The sequence below is a fragment of the Microcaecilia unicolor genome, chromosome 2, assembly GCF_901765095.1.
Source record: "Microcaecilia unicolor chromosome 2, aMicUni1.1, whole genome shotgun sequence".
Lineage (NCBI taxonomy): Eukaryota > Metazoa > Chordata > Amphibia > Gymnophiona > Siphonopidae > Microcaecilia > Microcaecilia unicolor.
Genome location: NC_044032.1, coordinates 453,068,740 through 453,095,354, shown reverse-complemented (window position 1 = coordinate 453,095,354; position 26,615 = coordinate 453,068,740). Strand labels below are relative to the sequence as shown.

Below are 26,615 nucleotides of genomic sequence, written 5' to 3'. Positions count from 1 at the left end.
ATGAATGAATAATTGAAGTAAAAAAAATTAGTACATAAAATGTGTAGATCTTTCAGTGATAACAAGTGTGTGTGTGTGTGTGTGTGTATATATATATATATATATATATATATATATATATATATATATATATATATATATATATATCTAATATAATAAAAGGCACCCTCAACGTTCTGAGGACAACGTTCTGAAGTCACTCAGACTCCCAGACGGTTCGTAAGTTCGTGGTGGTGAAGCCACTGACCAAGACTCGCTGCCCCGCCCTCGCGTCAAACATCATGACGTCGAGGGCGGGGAAAAATAAACGGATCGCGAGGGCAGAAAAAACAAACAAACAAACTGATCGCACCCACGCACGGTGCGTTTCAGTATATTAGATTTACCTCCGTGGTGGCGGTTCCGGCAGCGCAGCGTCACGGAAGGAGGCGGCGCTCCCGACGTCTGTAGCCTTGCCTTCCCTGTGTTCCGCCTTCTTCTGACGTCAATGATGACGTCAGAAGAAGGCGGAACACAGCGAAGGGAAGGCTAGACGTCGGAAACGCCGCCCCCTTCCCTGACGCTGCGCTGCCGGAACCGCCACCACGGAGGTAAATTAAAAAAAAAAAAAAAAAGGGATGTTGGAGGGATAGAAGAGGGTGAGCAGCAAAGTTGAACACTGGGAGCAGGAGGGTAGGAGAAAAACAACAGCATGGATGCGAAGGGGGGGGGGGGGGAACAAGAGGGCGGGCCAGGCTGGGACATGGGAGAGAGAGGAGCATGGATGCGAGGGGGGGTCATGGAAGGAAGAGAGGGGAATTGCAGCAAAAGGAAGAATGGAGGGGGCAGGGGACAGAGGAGCATGGATGCCCATGGATTGAGAGGGCAGGCCTCAGGCAGAGAGGGGAAATGCTGGATAGGGAAAAATGGAGGGGCCAGGTGACAGAGGAGCATGGATGGCCATGGATTGGAAGGGCAGGACTCAGGGACAGGGGAATTGCTGGATAGGGATGAATGGAGGGGACAGATGGGCATGGATGGATATGGATTGCAGGGCAGGCCTCAGGCAGAGAGGGGAAATGCTGGATAGGGAAAAATGGAGGGGCCAGGTGACAGAGGAGCATGGATTGGAAGGGCAGGACTCAGGGAGAGGGGAATTGCTGGATAGGGATGAATGGAGAGGACAGATGGGCATGGATGGATATGGATTGCAGGGCAGGCCTCAGGCAGAGAGGGGAAATGCTGGATAGGGATGAATGGAGGGGGCAGGTGACAGAGAAACATGGATGGCCATGGATTGGGAGGGCAGGGCTCAGGGAGAGAGGGGAATTGCTGGAAAAGGATGAATGGAGGGGGCAGGGGACAGATGGCCATGGATTGGGAGGGCACGGCTCACACTCTCTCTCTCATATACAATGTCTTTCTGACTCTCACTCTCACACACTCTGTCTCACACTGTATCACAATCACTCTCTATGTGCCACACAGTCACTCACACACTCGCTTGGTCTCATACACTCACTCTCACAGAGAATCTGTGTCTCACACACACTCTCTCTCTCGCCCACACACGCACACTCTCTCTCACACTGTGTCTCACATACACACTTGCACACACTCTCATTCTCACACACACGCTCTCTCACAAACACCCTCACACCCAGACTCACTCTCTCTCTCTCTCATACACACACACTCACACTTTCACTCTGTCTCTCACACAGTCACTCTCACATACACTCTCCCAAACATACACACTCCGAGGAAAACCTTGCTAGCGCCCGTTTCATTTGTGTCAGAAACGGGCCTTTTTTACTAGTATAAATATAAAACAGGAGCAACCTGGTCATCATCTGTTACAAACATGCAAATGGTGACGTCAACCAAAGATTTAAAAAAATAATAAAAAGAGGTAATGTTAAAGATGGTAAAATTATGTATCATACCTGATAATTTTCTTTCCATTAATCATAGCTGATCAATCCACAGACTGGTGGGTTGTGTCCATCTACCAGCAGGTGGAGATAGAGAGCAATCCTTTTGCCTCCCTATATTTGGTCATGTGCTGCCGGAAACTCCTCAGTATGTCGATATCCAAGCTCCATCCGCAGGACTCAGCACTTAGAGAATTACACCCACAAAGGGACACTCTGCCCAGCTCACCACCGCCGAAACGGGGGAGGGGAATTAACCCAGCTCATCCCCACACAAGTGGGGGAGGGGAATCCGTCCAGCTCATCCCCGCGGAGCGGGGGAGGGACACCACCCCGCCGATGCGGGGGGATCTGGCTTATCCTGCAACCGCAACCGCGGGAGGAGCTGACTGACCCTAACACCGCCGAAGCGGGAGGGGTGCAAAGCTGCCCTACAGCCGCACGAAGCGGGAGGGAGCGCCGGCAGAATTTATGTCTCAATCCAGCCCCGAAAACGGAGGGGAGAGGAATGCAGCAGCTCACTAACACAAACTCGTCTCAACTCTTGAAGAATCCAATTGAAAAAACTTGAACACGAAGTCCTCCTGAACAGGAACTGAAGACTAAACTTGAACCTGAAATGCAACCAGAATATAAACAGTACAGATATCTGGGAGGGGCTATGGATTGATCAGCTATGATTAATGGAAAGAAAATTATCAGGTATGATACATAATTTTACCTTCCATATCATCATACTGATCAATCCATAGACTGGTGGGATGTACCGAAGCAGTACTCACCCAGGGCGGGACATTGAAATCCCTGACCGCAACACTGAAGCTCCAAACCGGGCCTCCGCCCGAGCAGCCACAGTCAAGCGGTAATGCCTGGAGAAGGTATGGGCCGATGCCCAAGTTGCCGCCTTGCATATCTCTTCCAAGGAGACGGACCCGGCCTCTGCCATCGAGGCCGCCTGAGCTCTAGTGGAGTGGGCCTTCAGCTGAATAGGCGGCACCTTCCCCGCGGCCACATAAGCCGCTGCAATGGCCTCCTTGACCCATCTTGCCACTGTAGGCTTAGCAGCCTGCAGACCCTTACGAGGACCTGCAAACAGGACAAACAGATGATCCGATTTCCGGAAATCATTGGTCACTTCCAAGTATCTGATGATGACTCGTCTCACATCCAGAAATTTGAGAGCAGAGTATTCCTCTGGGTAGTCCTCCCTACGAAAGGAAGGGAGACAGAGCTGCTGATTCACATGGAAGCGAGAAACAATCTTGGGCAGGAAGGAAGGAAGGCACTGTGCGAATAGTCACTCCTGCCTCAGTGAACTGCAGAAAAGGCTCTCGACATGAGAGCGCCTGGAGCTCGGAAACTCTTCTGGCTGAAGTGATAGCCACCAAAAAGACTGCTTTCAACGTCAGGTCTTTCAGAGATGCCCTCGACAAGGGTTCAAAAGGCGGCTTCTGCAAGGCTCTTAGCACCAGGCTGAGATTCCACGCAGGCACCACTGAGTGCAGAGGAGGGCGCAGGTGATTAACTCCCTTGAGAAAACGTACCACATCTGGCTGCGAAGCCAGGGAAGCACCCTTCAGGCGGCCCCTGAAGCAAGCCAGAGCCGCTACCTGGACTTTAAGGGAACTGAGTGACAGGCCTTTCTCCAGACCTTCTTGCAGGAACGCCAGCACTGAAGAAATTGGAGCAGTGAAGGGAGAAAGTGAGCCTGCTTCACACCACGCTGCAAAGGTACGCCAAACCCTGGCGTAAACAGTAGAAGTAGAGCGCTTCCCGCTCTCAGCATAGTGGCGATGACCTTATCTGAGAAGCCCTTCTTCCTCAGACGCTGCCGCTCAATAGCCAGGCCGTAAGACCAAAGGGGGAGGGATCCTCCATCACCTCGGGACCCTGATGCAACAGGCCCTGCTCCACTGGCAGCCGCAGAGGGTCGTCCACTGAGAGTCTGATCAAGTCCGCATACCAGGGACGTCTGGGCCAGTCCGGACCCACCAGGATTATTCGGCCCGGATGCTTTGCCACCCAATCTAGTACCCTGCCCAACATGGGCCAGGGCAGGAACACATAGAGAAGCTCCTGTGTCGGCCACTGTTGGAGAAGAGCATCTACTCCCAGAGATCGAGGGTCCCATCCTCTGCTGAAAAAGCGCGGCACTTGGCAATTGGCCAATGACGCCATCAGATCTAGGCTCGGCTGGCCCCAGCGCTTCGTGATGTCCAAGAACGCCTGAGCCGATAACTGCCACTCTCCGGGATCCAAGGTATGGCGACTAAGAAAGTCCGCCTTGACATTCATGACTCCAGCAATGTGGGCCGCTGACAGCTGTTCCAGGTTCGCTTCCACCCACTGGCATAGATTCATGGTTTCCTTGGCTAGAGGGGCGCTCTTGGTACCTCCCTGGCGGTTGACATAGGCCACAGCCGTGGCATTGTCCGACAGGACCCGTACTGGCTTCAACGCCAGTACCGGGAGGAACTCCAAAAGCGCCAACCGAATGGCTCTGAGTTCCAGGAGGTTGATAGACCACTTTGCCTCTGCAGGAGACCAGAGCCCCTGCGCTGTCCTTCCCAAGCAGTGGGCTCCCCAGCCCGTCAAAGAGGCGTCCGTCGTGATGACAATCCACTCCGGGGTTACAAGAGGCATCCCTGCAGACAACTTGTCTGTCTTCAGCCACCAGCTCAGCGCCTTGCGCACTGCTGGGTCCAAGGGAAGGCGTACAGCATAATCCTCCGACACCGGAGTCCAGCGCTGCAGCAGAGAGTGTTGTAGTGGTCTCATATGAGCCCTGGCCCTGGGCACTACTTCCATCGTGGCCGTCATAGAGCCCAACAGCTGCACATAGTCCCAAGCCCGAAGCGGAGAGGCTACTAGGAACTGGTCCACCTGAGCCTGAAGTTTGACAATCTGATTGTCCGGCAGGAACACTCTGCCGACTTGGGTGTCGAATCGAACTCCCAGATACTCCAGGGACTGAGTCGGGCGCAGCTGGCTTTTCTCCCAGTTGATGATCCACCCCAGGGAGCTCAAAAGAGCAATCACCCGGTCCACAGCTTTGCCGCACTCTGCATAAGAGGGGGCTCGGATCAACCAGTCGTCCAGATAAGGATGGACTTGTACTCCTTCCTTTCGCAGGAAGGCCGCGATGACCACCATTACTTTGGAGAAGGTCCGCGGAGCAGTAGCCAACCCGAACGGGAGGGCTCTGAACTGGAAGTGTCGGCCCAGGACTGCAAAACGCAGAAAGCGTTGATGAGGAGGCCAGATGGGAATATGCAAGTACGCTTCCTTGATGTCCAGGGATGCCAGGAACTCCCCTGCCTTCACTGCCGCTATAACAGAGCGGAGAGTCTCCATGCAAAAGTGCCAAACTTTCAAGGCCCGATTGACCCCTTTGAGGTCGAGGATAGGCCGTACAGAACCTCCTTTCTTTGGTACCACAAAGTAAATGGAGTAACGTCCCTTGCCAAGCTGATTTTCTGGCACCGGAACGACCGCACCCAGGCGGATCAGATTGTCCAAGGTCTGCTGCACTGCCACAGCTTTGACCGGAGACTTGCAGGGAGAGAGTACAAACCCGTCTCTTAAGGGTCGGCAGAACTCTAGCTTGTAGCCGTCTCTGATGACTTCCAGCACCCAAGCATCTGAAGTTACCCTGGTCCACTCGCCCAGAAACGAGGACAGGCGTCCTCCAATCTGCACTGGGCCATGGACCAGGACCCCGTCATTGGGTACGAGACCCTGGGGGAGGACCAGAGGGCGCACCTCCGGGACGGCGGTCTCTGCGAAAGGAATGCTGCTTGGGGGAGAAGTTCCTCTTGAAAGAAGAGGGGGCAGAGGAGCCCGACTTGCCCGGGCGGTACCGACGGGCTTCCTGAAACCGTCCTCTGGAGATACCGGGGCGAGCACTGGCCCGAGCCCTGACCTCTGGTAACCTCTTGCCCTTAGACGTGCCGAGATCGGTCACAATTTTGTCCAGCTCGACCCCAAAGAGCAGCTTGCCTTTAAAAGGCAACTTAGCCAGGCGGGACTTAGAGGCGTGGTCCGCAGACCAATGTTTCAGCCAAAGCCACCGCCGCGCAGAGACTGTCTGAGCCATACCTTTAGCCGAGGCTCTCAAGACATCATACAGTAAGTCTGCCAAATAAGCCAAGCCCGATTCCAGGGCCGGCCAATCAGCCCTCAAGGAAGGATCCGAGGGGGAAGCCCGCTGCACAATCGTCAGGCACGCCCTGGCCACGTAGGAGCCGCAAACTGAGGCCTGCAAACCTAAGGCAGCCACCTCGAAGGACGACCTTAAGGCCGCCTCCGATCTTCTGTCTTGGGCGTCCTTTAGGGCCGTGCCACCTTCCACCGGCAACGCCGTTTTCTTAGTCACCGCAGTGATTAAAGAATCCACGGTAGGCCAAAGAAAGGCCTCCCGTTCACTTTCAGGCAAAGGATAGAGGCGGGACATAGCACTAGCCACTTTGAGGCTCGCTTCCGGGACATCTCACTGAGCCGAAATTAAGGTGTGCATGGCATCATGCACGTGGAAGGTTCTAGGCGGGCGCTTCGTCCCCAGCATAATGGCGGAGCCAACAGGGGCTGAGGGAGAGACGTCCTCTGGAGAGGAAATCTTCAAAATGCTCATGGCCTGCACTAACAGGTTGGGCAAATCCTCTGAGCGAAAGATCCGCGCTGCAGAGGGGTCATCCGCTCCATCCGAGCGGGAATCAGTCTCCTCCAAGGAATCCCCAAAGGACCGTTAGGAGAACTCAGATACGCTGCCCTCATCTACATCAGAGGAAACAGAGTCCTCTAAGGCCTGGGAATCCACCCGAGGGCGTTTACTTCCGGGGGCCTCAACCCCAGCGTTTTGCATAAGGAAGGCCTGATGCAGCAGCAAAATAAACTCGGGGGAGAAACCCCCCAGACTGTGCACTTCAGCAGCCTGGGCCACAGCCCTAGACGCACCCTCAACCGGCGCTCACAAGAGCGGGGGAGAAACATGCTGCGCATCCAAGATGGCGTCCGGCGCGACACTCCGCGAAGGAGCCGCACGGGAAGAACGGCGCTTAACTTTAGCCGCTTTTTTGCCGTCGCCCAAATCAAGGGCGGCCATGGCATTAACGTCTCCCAGCTCAAGGGCGGCCCAAGAAGAAGCCGTCCGAGCAGAGTGGCCGGCCAAGATGGCGGAGGCGAGCAGCGGGGGATGGGCATTTATGGCGGGAAAAACCGCCGCACCGGAGGAAGACCCGGGACACTGACCGGCCTCCGAACTGACACCCAACAAGGGCGAATCAGACTTTAAGACCCCCGCATCCCCGCTAGAAGCGCACACGCGGTCCGGGGAGCGATTCTTCGCGCCCTCGCCCTCCGACGCCATAGGCCACGTGGAGATCGATCTGGGAACCCCCTGCCCGCTATAAAAAGGTAAAAATTACCTGCTTCTCGCTCCGAGCTATAACGACCTGGTGTCCCAGTGAGTAGCTGCAATAAACGTTTAAATAAACGTCGAAATAAACGCCCTTAAGGACGTCCAAAATTTTTTTTTTTTTTTTTAAACGGAGCCAGCGGGAGGGGGGAGAAAAGGAGGGACCTGGCGCCACCAGGTTTGCACTTGCTCAAGAAGAGCCCTCAACCCCAGGTACTCAACAAAACCTAAAAATTAGGCTTGGAGACCTAGCCAGAGCTGCTGCTGTGTGTGACCACCACCTGCTGAGATAGAGAACATACTGAGGAGTTTCCGGCAGCACATGACCACATATAGGGAGGCAAAAGGATTGCTCTCTATCTCCACCTGCTGGTAGATGGACACAACCCACCAGTCTATGGATTGATCAGCATGATGATATGGAATGTATTGCACATCTGTTGGAAACACTGATATATTTAAATATAAAAAAAATTAAACAATAAAAAGCTAAATGAGAGTAACCATACATCTTTTGGTGTAGCTCAAAAAAATTATATTGTTAAAAGTGAACATCAGTGACATTGATGTCTAAACGTATTATAAAGGTAAATTTAAAAAAGTAGCTTAAAATAGGGAATTACATGTATGTTGTTACAATAATTGCAGGAAGACGACGAAGTCTTCTGGGATTGTGCAGCTATCAAACTATACAGACAGAATTAAACTAGATGCATCTAACCTTTGTACACCCAGTGTAACATATAGAAACGCGCCCGTACGTTTTTCTGGACCACTAAATTGATTCCATCAGGAGATATTAACAAGTATTCAAGGTTTCAAATACCAAACAAATCCAAGGTAAGAATAGGTTGCATAAGATGAGTTAAGTAAGTAGTGCCAATTAGACGAGTAATTGATGTTAGTCTTTTTGGACAGAATTTTAAGACTGTCTGATCATTGAGGCTTCACCCCTCCACCGTCAGCCTACAAATGAAAAAAAGCTCAAGACAACACAGACTCTGCCCAGAGGTGCTTGCCCAGGCAAGACCACAGCTAGAGCAAACAAGATAATCATTCACAAAGTCAGAGAAACCAAAAACAGTATCTAAAGTTCCACAGGCTTCTCTCGCTATGGCTGATGTGAGGACTGCTGCCTCAAACATTAAGAAAAACAGGAATGGGAATTATGCTCATAGGAGAATAGGTAGAAAGAAAAGATAAAACATTATTGCCTGCCTCAGATATGCCAAAGCTCATCTAGATGGTCAATAAGACTTCTGGAATAATGTTCTCTGGCCAGATGAGTCAAATACTGAACTTTGCTCAGGACTGGTCTAAGGATATCCAATTAGAGTGAATCTTTTCATAAAAGCAGTTAATATATCCCAATATTACCCTAGGTGAACCTTCAGGCATATAGACCCCCCCCCATAGGGGTGGCTCAAGGTCGTATACCTACTCCACTATATTTCAGCATCTCTCCTCTCCCCACCTTCATTTCCAGCATCTCTCTCCATTTGTTCTGCATCTCTTCTCTCCCCCACTTCCATTTCCAGCATTTCCCCATTTCTTCCTTATCCAACATCTCTCCCACATCAACCCTTTCCCTTACAGGTCCTGCTCCCTCCTTTCTACCCTACTGCTCATGAACATACATGCTCTATGTGGGATCTCTGAGTGCAGGTTATGTACTCGAGGTCTGCTGGATCCCACCCCCTATGATAGAAAGTCTGTGCTAGGAGAACCAGGAGACCCTTAAATGGTGTGCATTGCATGGGGATCTCCAAGCTCTGGCACACCTCAAGTCCTTCAAGACAGTCAATGCAGAAGTAGGGTGGTGGTGGCAGTAGCAGCAGGGGAGAGAGCAGGCCCCATCTTCTGTGTCATTATTCCCCAAATTCTGATACGCCAGTCCACCTAGTGATAGGGCCAACCCTGTTTGTAATCACAGCAGCATTTCCAAAACAGACACCTCAACCCAGTTCTAAAGCATGCTATTGGAGATATAGTGTGGAGTTGCTTTGTTGCATCAAAACCTGAACAGGTTGCTCATCATTGATGGAACCATGAATTCTACTTCATATCAGAAAATTCTAGATGAGAAAGGCCTGCTGTCCACGAGTTGACGCAGAGTCCAAAGTGGGTCACACAGTACTACTACTACTACTACTACTACTATTTAGCATTTCTATAGCGCTACAAGGCGTACGCAGCGCTGCACAAACATAGAAGAAAGACAGTCCCTGCTCAAAGAGCTTACAATCTAATAGACAAAAAATAAATAAAGTAAGCAAATCAAATCAATTAATGTGAACGGGAAGGAAGAGAGGAGGGTAGGTGGAGGCGAGTGGTTACGAGTCAAAAGCAATGTTAAAGAGGTGGGCTTTCAGTCTAGATTTAAAGGTGGCCAAGGATGGGGCAAGACGTAGGGGCTCAGGAAGTTTATTCCAGGCGTAGGGTGCAGCGAGACAGAAGGCGCGAAGTCTGGAGTTGGCAGTAGTGGAGAAGGGAACAGATAAGAAGGATTTATCCATGGAGCAAAGTGCACGGGAAGGGTGTAGGGAAGGACGAGTGTGGAGAGATACTGGGGAGCAGCAGAGTGAGTACATTTATAGGTTAGTAAAAGAAGTTTGAACAGGATGCGAAAACGGATAGGGAGCCAGTGAAGGGTCTTGAGGAGAGGGGTAGTATGAGTAAAGCGACCCTGGCAGAAGACGAGACGGGCAGCAGAGTTTTGAACCGACTGGAGAGGGGAGAGGTGACTAAGTGGGAGGCCAGCAAGAAGCAAATTGCAGTAGTCTAAACGAGAGGTGACAAGGGTGTGGATGAGGGTTTTGGTAGAGTGCTCGGAAAGAAAGGGGCGGATTTTACGGATGTTGTAAAGAAAGAAACGACAGGTCTTGGCAATCTGCTGGATATGAGCAGAGAAGGAGAGAGAAGAGTCAAAGATGACCCCAAGGTTTCGAGCTGAGGAGACAGGGAGAATGAGAGAGCCATCAACAGAAATAGAAAACGGGGGGAGCATGAGAAGCTCGGTTTTGGTCATATTTAATTTCAGGTGGCGTTGAGACATCCAGACAGCAATGTCAGACAAGCACGCTGAAACTTTGGTTTGGATGCAAGGTGAGATATCAGGGGTAGAAAGGTAGATTTGGGAGTCATCAGCAAATATAAAACCCTCTTCACACAATGTGTAGTATATTTTGGACTTGCCAAGTGTTTTAAAAATCTTCGTTACTGATGTATTCATCATGAAAGCTTCACATACCAAGCTACTAGGAAATGGAATTCCCTTCCAAAGTCACTCAGATATGCTACTGACTACTTGAAATTTCATAAAATTGTTGAAAGCATTCTTATTTAGTGACTTCCTCGCCACTGTTGGTTGTTATGCTTTTGTTAGTTCAAAATTTTTTTTTTTGTTACATTTGTACCCCGCACCTTCCCACTCATAGCAGGTTCAATGCGGCTTACATATTATATACAGGTACTTATTTGTACCTGGGGCAATGGAGGGTTAAGTGACTTGCCCAAAGTCACAAGGAGCTGCCTGTGCCTGCAGTGGGAATTGAACCCAGTTCCCCAGGACCAAAGTCCACCACTCTAACCACTAGGCCACTCTTACTGCTTGGATGTTTTTACCTATTATTATTTTGTATTTTCGTTATAGTTCTCTTATTGCAATTTGCTTTAAAAGTTTGATGTAAGCCACATTGAACCCAAACTTGTTTGGGATAATGCGGGGTGAGAAAGACAAAGACAGAAAGAAAAAGACTCAAACCTACTGAAAAGTGGCAAGACTGTCAAAGCAAGCTGTTCATGCAAAAGTCAGAGCTAAAACAGTTCACTGGAGGAATTTTGGACCATTCCTACAGAGATGTAAAACATTGATTAGCAGTTATGGACAGGGGCGTAGCCAGACCTCAGCGGGAGGGGGGACACAGCCCGAGGTGCGGGGGCACTGTTTAGCTGCCTCCCCCGCAACCGCAATCCCCCCCCCCCGCCACCACTTTGGCCCGCCACCGTAAACCCTCCCCCCGCCACCCTGCTCCGCTGCCACATCAGGTACCTTGTTTGCTGGCGGGGGACCCCAATCCCCGCCAGCCAAAGAGCCTTCTTCAGCGCCGGCCAACTCCGGCGCCTTCGTTGTGGGATCATCTGTTTCTGACGCCTTACGTCCTGCATGGGGCTACATGCAAGGTGCAGGATGTAAGGCGTCAGAAACAGATGACCGGCGCTGAAGAAGACTCTTCAGCTGGTGGGGTTTGGGGTCCCCCACCAGCAAACAAGGTACCTGATGCGGCAGTGGGGGGGGGGGGGGGGGGGGGGGGGGCGGCGGGGTGTCAAATGTAGAGGGGGCCAAGGCGTAATCTGTGGGGACCCATGTCCCCGTGGCCCCACATAGCTACGCCCCTGGTTACGGAAGATGTTTAAGCTGAATATGCTGCTCAAGAAGATGCCATCAGGTGCTGAATGACATATTTACATACGTAGGTTGAATGCTTTTGTTGGTTAAGTAATTGAAATACATAGTTGTTTCTAAACATATTCAATAGATCATTCTCTCAGGATTTAATCATGTTTTGAGTATAAATTGTGTCAAGTATAGATAACCATCCTAGGGATTCAAACCTTTTCTAGCACTGTTTAATTACTACAAGTGTGATATTCCTTGCCCTCTGAAGAATATATTGAGTGGCAAGAATGAATTTGTTTCACACTCATGAGTTTGATTGACCTTCAGCTTAAATATGTACATAAGTAATGCCACACTGGGAAAAGACCAAGGGTCTATCAAGCCCAGCATCCTGTCCACAACAGCGGCCAATCCAGGCCAAGGGCACCTGGTAAGCTTCCCAAACGTACAAACATTCTATACATGTTATTCCTGGATTGTGGATTTTTCCCAAGTCCATTTAGTAGTGGTTTATGGACTTGTCCTTTAGGAAAACTGTCTAACCCCTTTTTAAACTCTGCTAAGCTAACCGCCTTCACCACGTTCTCCGGCAACGAATTCCAGAGTTTAATTATGCATTGGGTGAAGAAAACGTTTCTCCGATTTGTTTTAAATTTACTACACTGTAGTTTCATCGCGTGCCCCCTAGTCCTAGTATTTTTGGAAAGCGTGAACAGACGCTTCACATCCACCTGTTCCACTCCACTCATTATTTTATATACCTCTATCATGTCTCCTCTCCAAGCTGAAAAGCCCTAGCCTCCTTAGTCTTTCTTCATAGGGAAGTCATCCCATCCCCGCTATCATTTTAGTCGCCCTTCGCTGCACCTTTTCCAATTCTACTATATCTTTATTGAGATGCGGCGACAAGAATTGAACACAATACTCAAGGTGCAGTCAACGGTATTATAACATCCTCACACCTGTTTTCCATACCTTTCCTAATAATACCCAACATTCTATTCGCTTTCCTAGCTGCAGCAGCACACTGAGCAGAAGGTTTCAGTGTATTATTGACAACGACACCCAGATCCCTTTCTTGGTCCATAACTCCTAACGTGGAACCTTGCATGACATAGCTATAATTTGGGTTCTTTTTTTCCCACATACATCACCTTGCACTTGCTCACATTAAACGTCATCTGCCATTTAGCCACCCAGTCTCTCAGTCTCGTAAGGTCCTTCTGTAATTTTTCACAATCCTGTTGCGAGTTAACGACTTTGAATAACTTTGTGTCATCAGCAAATTTAATTACCTCACTAGTTACTCCAATCTCTAAATCATTTATAAATATATTAAAAAGCAGCGGTCCTAGCACAGACCCCTGAAGAACTCCACTAACTACCCTTCTCCATTGTGAATACTGCCCATTTAACCCCACTTTCTGTTTCCTATCCTTCAACCAGTTTTTAATCCACAATAGGAGTTAAGATATGAAGAAACAGCCAGTAAACAAATTACACAAATGCCAGGTATATCAAATCTCAAGTTCATACCCATCTCTTCCTAGTAGAAACAGGGCTGGAATCTCTGCTGTTCTTCTAGTGTCGTCCTGGATCATTTCCACATAGGAACTGTCGTTGTCATATGCGTTGTCGGCAATTATCACTGCCAGTCCCCCATGTTCTTGGATGATGTGCGTTTTGGACAGAAAAGAGCAACCCCTAGGGCCAGCAAAGAGGGAGGAAAATCAAGATTTTTGTTTCAATACTGTACAGTTCATTTACATACTTTTGTGTACAACCCTGATGCTGCTCTCATTCTCAGACACCAGCACACATAAGGTAAAATTATGTATCATACCTGATAATTTTCTTTCCATTAATCATAGCTGATCAATCCATAGACTGGTGGGTTGTGTCCATCTACCAGCAGGTGGAGATAGAGACCAATCCTTTTGCCTCCCTATATGTGGTCATGTGCTGCCGGAAACTCCTCAGTATGTCGATATCCAAGCTCCATCCGCAGGACTCAGCACTTAGAGAATTACACCCACAAAGGGACACTCTGCCCAGCTCACCACCGCCGAAACGGGGGAGGGGAATTAACTCAGCTCATCCCCACACAAGTGGGGGAGGGAAATCCGTCCAGCTCATCCCCGTGGAGCGGGGGAGGGACACCACCCCGCCGATGCGGGGGGATCTGGCTTATCCTACAACCGCAACCGCGGGAGGAGCTGACTGACCCTAACACCGCCGAAGCGGGAGGGGTACAAAGCTGCCCTACAGCCGCACGAAGCGGGAGGGAGCGCCGGCAGAATTTATGTCTCAATCCAGCCCCGTAAAACGGAGGGGAGAGGAATGCAGCAGCTCACTGTAACACAAACTCGTCTCAACTCTTGAATCCAATTGAAAAAACTTGAACACGAAGTCCTCCTGAACAGGAACTGAAGACTAAACTTGAACCTGAAATGCAACCAGAATATAAACAGTACAGATATCTGGGAGGGGCTATGGATTGATCAGCTATGATTAATGGAAAGAAAATTATCAGGTATGATACATAATTTTACCTTCCATATCATGCTGATCAATCCATAGACTGGTGGGATGTACCGAAACAGTACTCACCCAGGGCGGGACATTGAAATCCCTGACCGCAACACTGAAGCTCCAAACCGGGCCTCCGCCCGAGCAGCCACAGTCAAGTGGTAATGCCTGGAGAAGGTATGGGCCGATGCCCAAGTTGCCGCCTTGCATATCTCTTCCAAGGAGATGGACCCGGCCTCTGCCATCGAGGCCGCCTGAGCTCTAGTGGAGTGAGCCTTCAGCTGAATAGGCGGCACCTTCCCCGCGGCCACATAAGCCGCTGCAATGGCTTCCTTGACCCATCTTGCCACTGTAGGCTTAGCAGCCTGCAGACCCTTACGAGGACCTGCAAACAGGACAAACAGATGATCCGATTTCCGGAAATCATTGGTCACTTCCAAGTATCTGATGATGACTCGTCTCACATCCAGATATTTGAGAGCAGAGTATTCCTCTGGGTAGTCCTCCCTACGAAAGGAAGGGAGACAGAGCTGCTGATTCACATGGAAGCGAGAAACAATCTTGGGCAGGAAGGAAGGCACTGTGCGAATAGTCACTCCTGCCTCAGTGAACTGCAGAAAAGGCTCTCGACATGAGTGTGCCTGGAGCTCGGAAACTCTTCTGGCTGAAGTGATAGCCACCAAAAAGACTGCTTTCAACGTCAGGTCTTTCAGAGATGCCCTCGACAAGGGTTCAAAAGGCGGCTTCTGCAAGGCTCTTAGCACCAGGTTGAAATTCCACGCAGGCACCACTGAGTGCAGAGGAGGGCGCAGGTGATTAACTCCCTTGAGAAAACGTACCACATCTGGCTGCGAAGCCAGGGAAGCACCCTTCAGGCAGCCCCTGAAGCAAGCCAGAGCCGCTACCTGGACTTTAAGGGAACTGAGCGACAGGCCTTTCTTCAGACCTTCTTGCAGGAACGCCAGCACTGAAGAAATTGGAGCAGTGAAGGGAGAAAGTGAGCCTGCTTCACACCACGCTGCAAAGGTACGCCAAACCCTGGCGTAAGCAGTAGAAGTAGAGCGCTTCCTCGCTCTCAGCATAGTAGCGATGACCTTGTCTGAGAAGCCCTTCTTCCTCAGACGCTGCCGCTCAATAGCCAGGCCGTAAGACCAAAGGGGGAGGGATCCTCCATCACCACAGGACCCTGATGTAACAGGCCCTGCTCCACTGGCAGCCGCAGAGGGTCGTCCACTGAGTGCCTGATCAAGTCCGCATACCAGGGACGTCTGGGCCAGTCCGGACCCACCAGGATTATCCGGCCCGGATGCTTTGCCACCCGGTCTAGTACCCTGCCCAACATGGGCCAGGGCGGGAACACATAGAGAAGCTCCTGTGTCGGCCACTGTTGGAGAAGAGCATCTACTCCCAGAGATCGAGGTCCCGTCCTCTGCTGAAAAAGCGCGGCACTTGGCAATTGGCCGATGACGCCATCAGATCTAGGCTCGGCTGGCTCCAGTGCTTCGTGATGTCCAAGAACGCCTGAGCCGATAACTGCCACTCTCCGGGATCCAAGGTATGGCGACTGAGAAAGTCCGCCTTGACATTCATGACTCCGGCAATGTGGGCCGCCGACAGCTGTTCCAGGTTCGCTTCCGCCCACTGGCATAGATTCATGGCTTCCTTGGCTAGAGGGGCGCTCTTGGTACCTCCCTGGCGGTTGACATAGGCCACAGCCGTGGCATTGTCCGACAGGACCCGTACTGGCTTCAACGCCAGTACCGGGAGGAACTCCAAAAGCGCCAACCGAATGGCTCTGAGTTCCAGGAGGTTGATAGACCACTTTGCCTCTGCAGGAGACCAGAGCCCCTGCGCTGTCCTTCCCAAGCAGTGGGCTCCCCAGCCCGTCAAAGAGGCGTCCGTCGTGACGACAATCCACTCCGGGGTCACAAGAGGCATCCCTGCAGACAACTTGTCTGTCTTCAACCACCAGCTCAGCGCCTCGCGCACTGCTGGGTCCAAGGGAAGGCGCACAGCATAATCCTCCGACACCGGAGTCCAGCGCTGCAGCAGAGAGTGTTGTAGTGGTCTCATATGAGCCCTGGCCCAGGGCACTACTTCCATCGTGGCCGTCATAGAGCCCAACAGCTGCACATAGTCCCAAGCCCGAAGCGGAGAGGCTACTAGGAACTGGTCCATCTGAGCCTGAAGTTTGACAATCCGATTGTCCGGCAGGAACACTCTGCCCACTTGGGTGTCGAATCGAACTCCCAGACATTCCAGGGACTGAGTCGGGCGCAGCTGGCTTTTCTCCCAGTTGATGATCCACCCCAGGGAGCTCAAAAGAGCAATCACCCGGTCCACAGCTTTGCCGCACTCTGCATAAGAGGGGGCTCGGATCAACCAGTCGTCCAGATAAGGATGGACTTGTACGCCTTCCTTTCGCAGGAAGGCCGCGATGACCACCATTACTTTGGAGAAGGTCCGCGGAGCAGTAGCCAACCCGAACGGGAGGGCTCTGAACTGGAAGTGTCGGCCCAGGACTGCAAAACGCAGAAAGCGTTGATGAGGAGGCCAGATGGGAATATGCAAGTACGCTTCCTTGATGTCCAGGGATGCCAGGAACTCCCCTGCCTTCACTGCCGCTATAACAGAGCGGAGAGTCTCCATGCAAAAGTGCCAAACTTTCAAGGCCCGATTGACCCCTTTGAGGTCGAGGATAGGCCGTACAGAACCTCCTTTCTTTGGTACCACAAAGTAAATGGAGTAACGTCCCTTGCCAAGCTGATTTTCTGGCACCGGAACGACCGCACCCAGGCGGATCAGATTGTCCAAGGTCTGCTGCACTGCCACAGCTTTGACCGGAGACTTGCAGGGAGAGAGTACAAACCCGTCTCTTAAGGGTCGGCAGAACTCTAGCTTGTAGCCGTCTCTGATGACTTCCAGCACCCAAGCGCCTGAAGTTACCCTGGTCCACTCGCCCAGAAACGAGGACAGGCGTCCTCCAATCTGCACTGGGCCATGGACCAGGACCCCGTCATTGGGTACGAGACCCTGGGGGAGGACCAGAGGGCGCACCTCCGGGACGGCGGTCTCTGCGAAAGGAATGCTGCTTGGGGGAGAAGTTCCTCTTGAAAGAAGAGGGGGCAGAGGAGCCCGACTTGCCCGGGCGGTACCGACGGGCTTCCTGAAACCGTCCTCTGGAGATACCGGGGCGAGCACTGGCCCGAGCCCTGACCTCTGGTAACCTCTTGCCCTTAGACGTGCCGAGATCGGTCACAATTTTGTCCAGCTCGACCCCAAAGAGCAGCTTGCCTTTAAAAGGCAACTTAGCCAGGCGGGACTTAGAGGCGTGGTCCGCAGACCAATGTTTCAGCCAAAGCCACCGCCGCGCAGAGACTGTCTGAGCCATACCTTTAGCCGAGGCTCTCAAGACATCATACAGTAAGTCTGCCAAATAAGCCAAGCCCGATTCCAGGGCCGGCCAATCAGCCCTCAAGGAAGGATCCGAGGGGGAAGCCTGCTGCACAATCGTCAGGCACGCCCTGGCCACGTAGGAGCCGCAAACTGAGGCCTGCAAACTTAAGGCAGCCGCCTCGAAGGACAACCTTAAGGCCGTCTCCAATCTTCTGTCTTGGGCGTCCTTTAGGGCCGTGCCACCTTCCACCGGCAACGCTGTTTTCTTAGTCACCGTAGTGATTAAAGAATCCACGGTAGGCCAAAGAAAGGTCTCCCGTTCACTTTCAGGCAAAGGATAGAGGCGGGACATAGCCCTAGCCACTTTGAGGCTCGCTTCCGGGACATCCCATTGAGCCGAAATTAAGGTGTGCATGGCATCATGCACGTGGAAGGTTCTAGGTGGGCGCTTCGTCCCCAGCATAATGGCGGAGCCAACAGGGGCTGAGGGAGAGACGTCCTCTGGAGAGGAAATCTTCAAAATGCTCATGGCCTGCACTAACAGGTTGGGCAAATCCTCTGAGCGAAAGATCCGCGCTGCAGAGGGGTCATCCGCTCCATCCGAGCGGGAATCAGTCTCCTCCAAGGAATCCCCAAAGGACCGTTGGGAGAACTCAAATACGCTGCCCTCATCTACATCAGAGGAAACAGAGTCCTCTAAGGCCTGGGAATCCACCCAAGGGCGTTTACTTCCGGGGGCCTCAACCCCTTTATCGGACAAGGGAGTAGGGGCAGCGTTTTGCATAAGGAAGGCCTGATGCAGCAGCAAAATAAACTCGGGGGAGAAACCCCCCAGACTGTGCACTTCAGCAGCCTGGGCCACAGCCCTAGACACACCCTCAACCGGCGCTCGCAAGAGCGGGGGAGAAACATGCTGCGCATCCAAGATGGCGTCCGGCGCGACACTCCGTAAAGGAGCCGCGCGGGAAGAATGGCGCTTAACTTTAGCCGCTTTTTTGCCGTCGCCCAAATCAAGTGCGGCCATGGCATTAACGTCTCCCAGCTCAAGGGCGGCCCAAGAAAAAGCCGTCCGAGCAGAGTGGCCGGCCAAGATGGCGGAGGCGAGCAGCGGGGGATGGGCATTTATGGCGGGAAAAACCGCCGCACCGGAGGAAGACCCGGGACACTGACCGGCCTCCGAACTGACACCCAACAAGGGCGAATCAGACTTTAAGACCCCCGCATCCCCGCTAAAAGCGCACACGCAGTCCGGGGAGCGATTCTTCGCGCCCTCGCCCTCCGACGCCATAGGCCACGTGGAGATCGATCGGGGAACCCCCTGCCCGCTATAAAAAGGTAAAAATTACCTGCTTCTCGCTCCGAGCTGTAACGACCTGGTGTCCCAGTGAGTAGCTGCAATAAACGTTTAAATAAACGTCGAAATAAACGCCCTTAAGGACGTCCAAAATTTTTTTTTTTTTTTTAAACGGAGCCAGCGGGAGGGGGGAGAAAAGGAGGGACCTGGCGCCACCAGGTTTGCACTTGCTCAAGAAGAGCCCTCAACCCCAGGGTACTCAACAAAACCTAAAAATTAGGCTTGGAGACCTAGCCAGAGCTGCTGCTGTGTGTGACCACCACCTGCTGAGATAGAGAACATACTGAGGAGTTTCCGGCAGCACATGACCACATATAGGGAGGCAAAAGGATTGCTCTCTATCTCCACCTGCTGGTAGATGGACACAACCCACCAGTCTATGGATTGATCAGCATGATGATATGGAAAATCTGAATTGCTTGCTTTTCCCCCCAATGCCAAGGACTCGTGTGTCTTTTAGAGAGCATCTCTTAATTTAATTCCATATTTCTAATCCACTTTTTCCGTACCTATTCAGAGCAGATTACAATTTAAACTGATCAAATTACAATTATCAATATAACATAATACAAATTAAAGTCCAAACTATAGCTAATACATTAGCAAGTCTACTATAATCCTGTAAAGATTTATTAAATAATTCTGTTAATAGCCAACAAAAGCCAGAAACAAAGCAAGCTATCAAATGCATTATCAGCCTATATTAGTCCTGCAGGAATTTATCAAATAACCTAAGTGATAGTGAAAAACCAAATATTTACTGACTTAAGTATGGCAGTTAAGGTGTTCTACTCTACCACTGCCTGGAATGAAAACAAGCCTGCCTGATGTTTTTATTATGAACGTTTGTAGATAAAGACAGTGTTGTACTTCCAGTTAAGCATAATAATTTTATTCATAGAACAAAATCCAACCATCTGATATAATTAGAATGAGGCAGAGCAGTTTAAATGGAACCATATCTTGTACTGACAACCGGTATAAGTGTATAAGAAAAAAAAAAGGAAAGAAAAATAATTAGTTACATGTCCCCTTAAAAAAAAAAAAAAATCAATTTTGCTGCAGGGTTTTGTAATACTTGAGTCTAAATCTTTGCTTCACTGTTAAAACCAAAATATGAAGTATTTATTGAATTAGAATAATGGCCTGCATCAATCTTCTCAGAAGATCTATAGCAGAGCTTCCCAAACTGTGGGTTAGGACCCCAAATGGGGTCACAAAACCTACATTTGGGGTCAAGACTGAGGTGGGCTCTCCAAAGGCACATCATTATTCTACATTTTATTTTGCTGCAATCATGGGGTCACAGCCAGAAAAATATTGGGAAGCAGTGCTCTATAGTAAGTTATCTGTCTTATATACCTTGACAAAAAATTAAAAATCCTGTACATGCGATATTGGAATATCAAATGTCACAGCAGAATCTAAGAACACTCCCCAAGACCTTCAAACAAATACACCATGACATAATCACAACATTTAAAGCTGACTACTTTAAAGAAATGGTTATACATGGCTGACCCAGCCATAAGAATTTGGTTTACTCCCCATTCAAGTTAAAGTGATGATTAGGTATCCAATCAGCAACTAATGTATAGGAACCGAAGAAAACAGCCTAGGGACTAGATCCAAGATGGTGTTGAGGTAAGAGCTCCCGCGTTGGCAGATTATTTTTCTAATTTTCTTGATTTTCAGCCTTACTTTATGCCTAAACAAAGGGGGGGGGGGTGGGGGGAACTGTGTGAAGTTCCTCCACCTCCTCTGGTTCCTGGCAGCTTGTGGCAGACCACAATTACGTTCTTTGCAGTCACCCCTCAGTTACTGGGTGCATCCGTTGCTGGGGAGGGTAAGAGCCCCAGCTTGGATGGTGGTCTCATTGAGCCCATGAGAACCTGATACTCCCCCAATACCCGAACGTCTCGTTCAGTCTTTCCCCCTCGCAAGGAGTGGAGGGCGCCAAAGGGAACAGCGTTGCAAGGGCGCTTGACTTCTCCGACTCCAGAGGATCTTTGTCATCTCTGGTGGTGGGTATGTTATCCTCTTCGCCGCAATCGAAGGAGAATGAACCTGGAGCTCCAGTGTTGTCAGCGGAGTTGATGGCTGGAGTTGTATTATCAGCAACAGGGGTTTTACCTGTGTCTTTGGCTGGCATTGCTCCTCTGAGCCCTCAGGTGAATCCAGCTACAGTGACCCTGGACACACTCTGGGAGGCCATCCAGTATTTATACCAGGTTTGCACTTCCATTAAGTCTATTTCTGCAGCTTCTTCATCTAAAATGAAGGATTTCGAGTCTCAGGTAACTGCTTGTATTGTAAAGACTGACAGTGGATAAAAAAAACTGTCACAGACTTAAAATCCTCTCAAGCTTTATTGATACAAGATAAATTAGTGATATTAAGGAAAGTTGAGAATCTGAAGAATAAGCAAAGGCTTAAAATTTACGATTTTTGAATTTCTCAGACCAGGCCAACTCTGGTTAAAGATTTGTTCTACTTTTTTTTTTTAATCAGTATTGAAGTTTCTGGAAGCAGCTTTGTCCCCCTTACAATTAATTTATGCGACCTGCTAGAAAAGACGTGATCAAGACCCACTCAGAGTTAAATATTTGAGATTTTGGAATCATCAGATACAGAACTGTATGCTAGAGCTACTTTACTGATTACATAGCATATTTGAAGCAGGCGAGTCGGAGAAACTAAACAAATTCTCTGTAAACTTGGAGGATGTAATGGGTCAGTTCTGCAAACTGAAGAGAAAGTAAATCACCAGGACCTGTTAGTAATATGCAATCTATCCCTAAAATCAAGTGTGGTACCGGAAGACTGGAGGGTAGCCAATGTTACGCCGATTTTTTAAAAAAGGTTCCAGAGGAGATCCGGGAAATTATAGACCGGTGAGTCTGATGTCAGTACCGGGCAAAATGGTAGAGGCTATTATCAAGAATAAAATTACAGAGCATGTACAAAAACATGGGCTGATGAGACAAAGTCAGTACAGATTTAGTGAAGGGAAGTCTTGCCTCACCAATCTACTGCATTTTTTTGAGGGGGTGAACAAACATGTGGACAATGGGGAGCTGGTAGATATTGTGTATCTGGATTTTCAAAAGGCGTTTGACAAAGTGCCTCATGAAAGACTCCTGAGGAAACTGAAGAGTCATGGGATCGGAGGTAGGGTATTACTATGGATTAAGAGCTAGTTGAAAGATAGGAAGCAAAGAGTAGGTTGAATGGTCAGTATTCTCAGTGGAGAAGGGTAGTTAGTGGGGTCCCGCAGGGGTCTGTGTTGGGACCGCTGTTTTTTAACATATTTATAAATTACCTAGAGATGAGAGTAACTAGTGAGGTAATTAAATTCGCAGATGACACAAAATTATTCAGGGTCATCAAATCGCAGGAGGAGTGTGAAAGATTACAGGAGGACCTCGCGAGACTGGGGGATTAGGCGTCCAAGTGGCAGATGAAGTTCAATGTTGACAAGTGCAAAGTGATGCATGTGGGTAAGAGGAACCCGAATTACAGCTATGTCATGCAAGGTTCGGCGTTAGGAGTTACGGACCTAGAAAGGGATCTGGGAGTCATCGTTGATATGACGTTAAAAACGTCTGCCCAGTGTGCTGCGGCGGCTAATAAAGCACACAGAATGTTGAGTATTATTAGGAAAGGGATGGAAAACAAACAAGAGGATGTTATAATGCCGTTGTATCGCTCCATGGTGTGACCGCACCTCGAGTATTGTGTCCAATTCTGGTCACCGCATCTCAAAAAAGATATAGTGGAATTAGAAAAGGTGCAGAGAAGGGCGACAAAAATGATAAAGGGAATGGAACGACTTGTCTACGAAGAAAGGCTGTGAAGATTAGGGCTCTTCAGCTTGGAGAAAAGGCGGCTAAGGGGTGATATGATAGAAGTCTACAAGATAATGAGCAAAGTAGAGCAGACAGATGTGAAGCGTTTACACTTTCACACAACAACAAAACCAGGGGACACAAGATGAAGCTAGAATATGGTAGATTTAAAACAAATAGGAGAACGTTTTTCTTTACTCAGCGTGTAGACAGACTCTGGAACTCTTTGCCGGAGAATGTAGTGACAGCAGCTGGCCTTACGGAATTTAAAGGAGGTTTGGGACAGATTCCTGAGGGAAAAGTCCATTGAACATTATAAAAAATTTTTTTTTTTTTTTTTTTGGGGGGGGGGGGGGGGGGGGGTTGCAGCGTTCTTGAAGCCTGGATTGGCCGCTGTCGGAGACAGGATGCTGGGCTTGATGGACCCTTGGTCTTTTCCCAGTATGGCGGTGCTTATGAACTTATATACATTTGTTTTCCATCAAAACAGACTCCATTCTGATGTTCTATTTTAAATATGCAGATAAATTAGTATCTGATGTCTCCAAATGGATACAGGTTAGATGGAAGAAGTTTTTGGAGCTATGATCCATGGTAATTGGTTTAGGAGCCACTTTCCAACTTAGATTTCCTTGTAAATGTTGTATTGTTAAATCAGAATGTTCTGTACATTTTCTATGACTCATCTCAACTGAGACTTTTTTCGTGAAGGAAAGGGTGTAATGTTAGTCTGATCCTTAGTTTTGTTTCCAGGGACTGCTATCAGGTCTGATTGATTCCATTTCCTGTAACTTTTCTTTCATTTTCCATTTTTCCATGGAATTACTGCTCTTGGATCTCCTTTTTCTTGAGGACTATTTACCAAGCTTTATTTCTTGAGATATTAAGATAGTTTTCTTTTGTTGTATTCAGAATTTCTGGTCAAAGTGTAAATATGTCTGATATATATTGAAAAAGAGCCCAGGAAGGTGGAGCTGGATTCTAGACACCAAAAAAAATTCAGGATTGCCTAACCAAAACAGCTGTCACGTTAGATATCCTATTCAAGGCAGTAATAAGATGTGAATGTGTGGGCAGAAGACCACGTCGCAGCTTTGCAAATCTCCTCTATAGAGACTGACCTCAATGGGCTCAAAGCCATGGCTCTGACAATTTATTTATTATGAGCCTTGACATGATGCTCTTAAGAGTCAGCCCAGCCTGGAAGTCAAGGAGATGCAATCTGCTAGCCAATTGGAAATCATGCGTTTTGTCAATGGCTACTCCCATCTGGTTTGGGTCAATAGAAACAAAAATCTGGGTGGGATGTCTATGGGCTTTAGTCCGCTCCAAATAGAAGGCTAAGGCTCGCTCGCAATCTAAAGTACGTAGCACACTTTCACCAGGACGGGCATGCGGTTCTGGAAAAATGTTGGCGGAACGACACTATCTTAGGAAGGAACTTAGGGTGCATGTGTAGAACTACTCTATTGTGGTGAAATTTAGTCTAAGGTGGATCAGCTGGTACAGCCTGAAGCTCACTAACTCTGCAAGCTGAAGTGAGCTCCACCAAAAACATAGCTTTCTGGGTCAAATACTTCAGATGACAGGAATCACATGGCTGATGAACTTTCATCAGCTGGGTGAGGACATCACTGAGATCCTATGACATAGCTGGAGGTTTGACAGGGGGCTTTAAAAAGAGCAAACCTCTCGTGAAGCGAACTAGAGCTGTGCAGATATGGGCTTAACTCTTACATGGAAGTAAGCATTAATTGCACTGAGATGAACCCTTACAGAATTGGTTTTCAAATCAGACTCATATGTGCAGGAGGTATTGAAATAGGTGTGTAGGACAGATGAGGGAATGCCTCAGACCAGATGGCAAATCTTCTCCACTTCAAATACCTCTTGGTGGAGTCTTTCCAGGAAGCTACCAAGATGCGAGACACCCTCCAGCAAATCTAAGGATTTAAATTCCATGCTCTCAACATCCAAGCCATAAGGGACAGGGATTGGAGGTTGGTATGAAGAAGGGATCCCTTGTTCTGCATGATGAGGGTTGAAAAACATTCCAATCTGAACAGATCTTCAAAAGACAACTCCAGAAAAAGAGGAAACCAGATCTACCTTGGCCAGTAAGGGACAATCATAGTTCCCTGGTCTTGCTCAAGTTTCAAAGTCTTCTCTAGAAGAGGTACTGGAGAATAAGCATTCAGAAGACCTTCCCCCCAATGGAGGAGAAAGGCATCTGATGCTAGTCTGCTGTGTGATCTGATCCTGGAACAGAACTGGAGGACCTTGAGATGAGTGACAAGAAGATCTAGTGAGGGGCTGCCCCACTCTCACAGATCTTGCAGGCTATGCCCATGTTGAGAGACCATTTGTACGGTTTAGAAACCCTTCTCAGTCTGTCTGCCAGGCAGTTGTCCTTTGAGAGGACCATTCTGTTAAGGGCCTACTGCCACATCCCCACTGCTTCCTGACACAAGGGATAAGATCCCGTACCCTACTGCTTGTTCACACAGAACATTGAAACCTGGTTGTGTGTTTGAATGAGAACAATTTAGTTCTGTAGCCAATCTCTGAAAGCCTTTAGAGCGTTCCAAATGACCCTGAGCTGAAGGAAGTTGATATGGTAAGCTGTTTCCTAAGCAGACCAAGTACCCTAGTTGTGAATGGCATCCACATGAGCTCCACAACCCAAGTTGGATGCATCTGTTAACATTGAGGTGGAATTTGGAACAGTCCCAAATTGGACACCAGAGAAGGACATAGTCAATTCTGGAAGAATCTTGATTACATCTGCTAGATTCCCAGCCGCCTGAGACTACTGGGAAACTAGGGTTCACTGGGCCTCTCTCAAATGGAGATGTGTCATGGGAGTGACATGCACTGTTGAGACCATATGGCCCATTAATCTCAATATTTGCTGTGATGTCACCTGCAAGGCGAGTATTACCAAGATCTCTGCTCTCGCTTGGGGAAGAAAAGCCCGAGCCTGCAACATGTCGAGCAGGGCTCCTATGTACTCCAGTCACTAAACTGGGAGAAAGTAAGAATTGGAGAGTATCACAAACCCTAGTAACTTCAACACTCAAATAGTTAGGAATATTGACTGACACTCCCTCCAGCAATGCGTCCTGACCAGCCAATTGTCCAGATAGGGAAGTATTTGCTCCCAGTCTGCACAAACACACTGCAACTACTGCTAGACATCTGGTGAATATCCTCAGAGCTGAAAGGAGGCCAAATGGCAGACCACCATATTGAGAAACTGCCTGTGACTAAGAAGGATCAAAATGTGGGTATAGGCATCCTTTAAGTCCAGAGAGCATAGGCAATCTTTTTCTTGAATCATGGGAAGTTGGGTGCCCAGGGAAATCCTGAACTTTTCTCTGACAAGGAATTTGTTCAGAGTCTTTAGGTCTAGGATGGGAAAAGATCCTCCCCTCTCCATCTTTTCGGGTACAAGAAGTACCTGCAATAGAATTGCTTCCCTTCTTCCCCTGGTGGCACAGATTAAACATAACATAAGCAATGTCATACTGGGACAGACCGAAGGTCCATCAAGCCTAGTATCCTGTTTCCAACAGTGGCCAATCTAGGTCACAAGTACCTGGCAAGATCCCAGAACAGTAAAACAGATTTTATGCTGCTTATCCTAGAATATGCAGCGGATTTTCCAAAGTCCATCTTAATAATGGCTTATGGACTTTTTAGGAAATTATCCAAACTTTTAAAACCCTGCTAACTGCTTTCACCACATACTCTGGCAACAAAT

General features: G+C 49.1%; 1 protein-coding gene across 1 annotated transcript in view; it reads right to left on the bottom strand.

The window, feature by feature from the left end:
• The window catches only part of PRADC1 (protease associated domain containing 1), a 56,548-nt gene that overhangs the window by 1,876 nt on the left and 28,057 nt on the right, over positions 1 to 26,615 (bottom strand). The window contains exon 4 of the mRNA XM_030190954.1: positions 13,262 to 13,429. Within this exon, the coding sequence (XP_030046814.1) occupies positions 13,262 to 13,429 (168 nt within the window). The remainder of the gene's footprint in view (positions 1 to 13,261; positions 13,430 to 26,615) is intronic.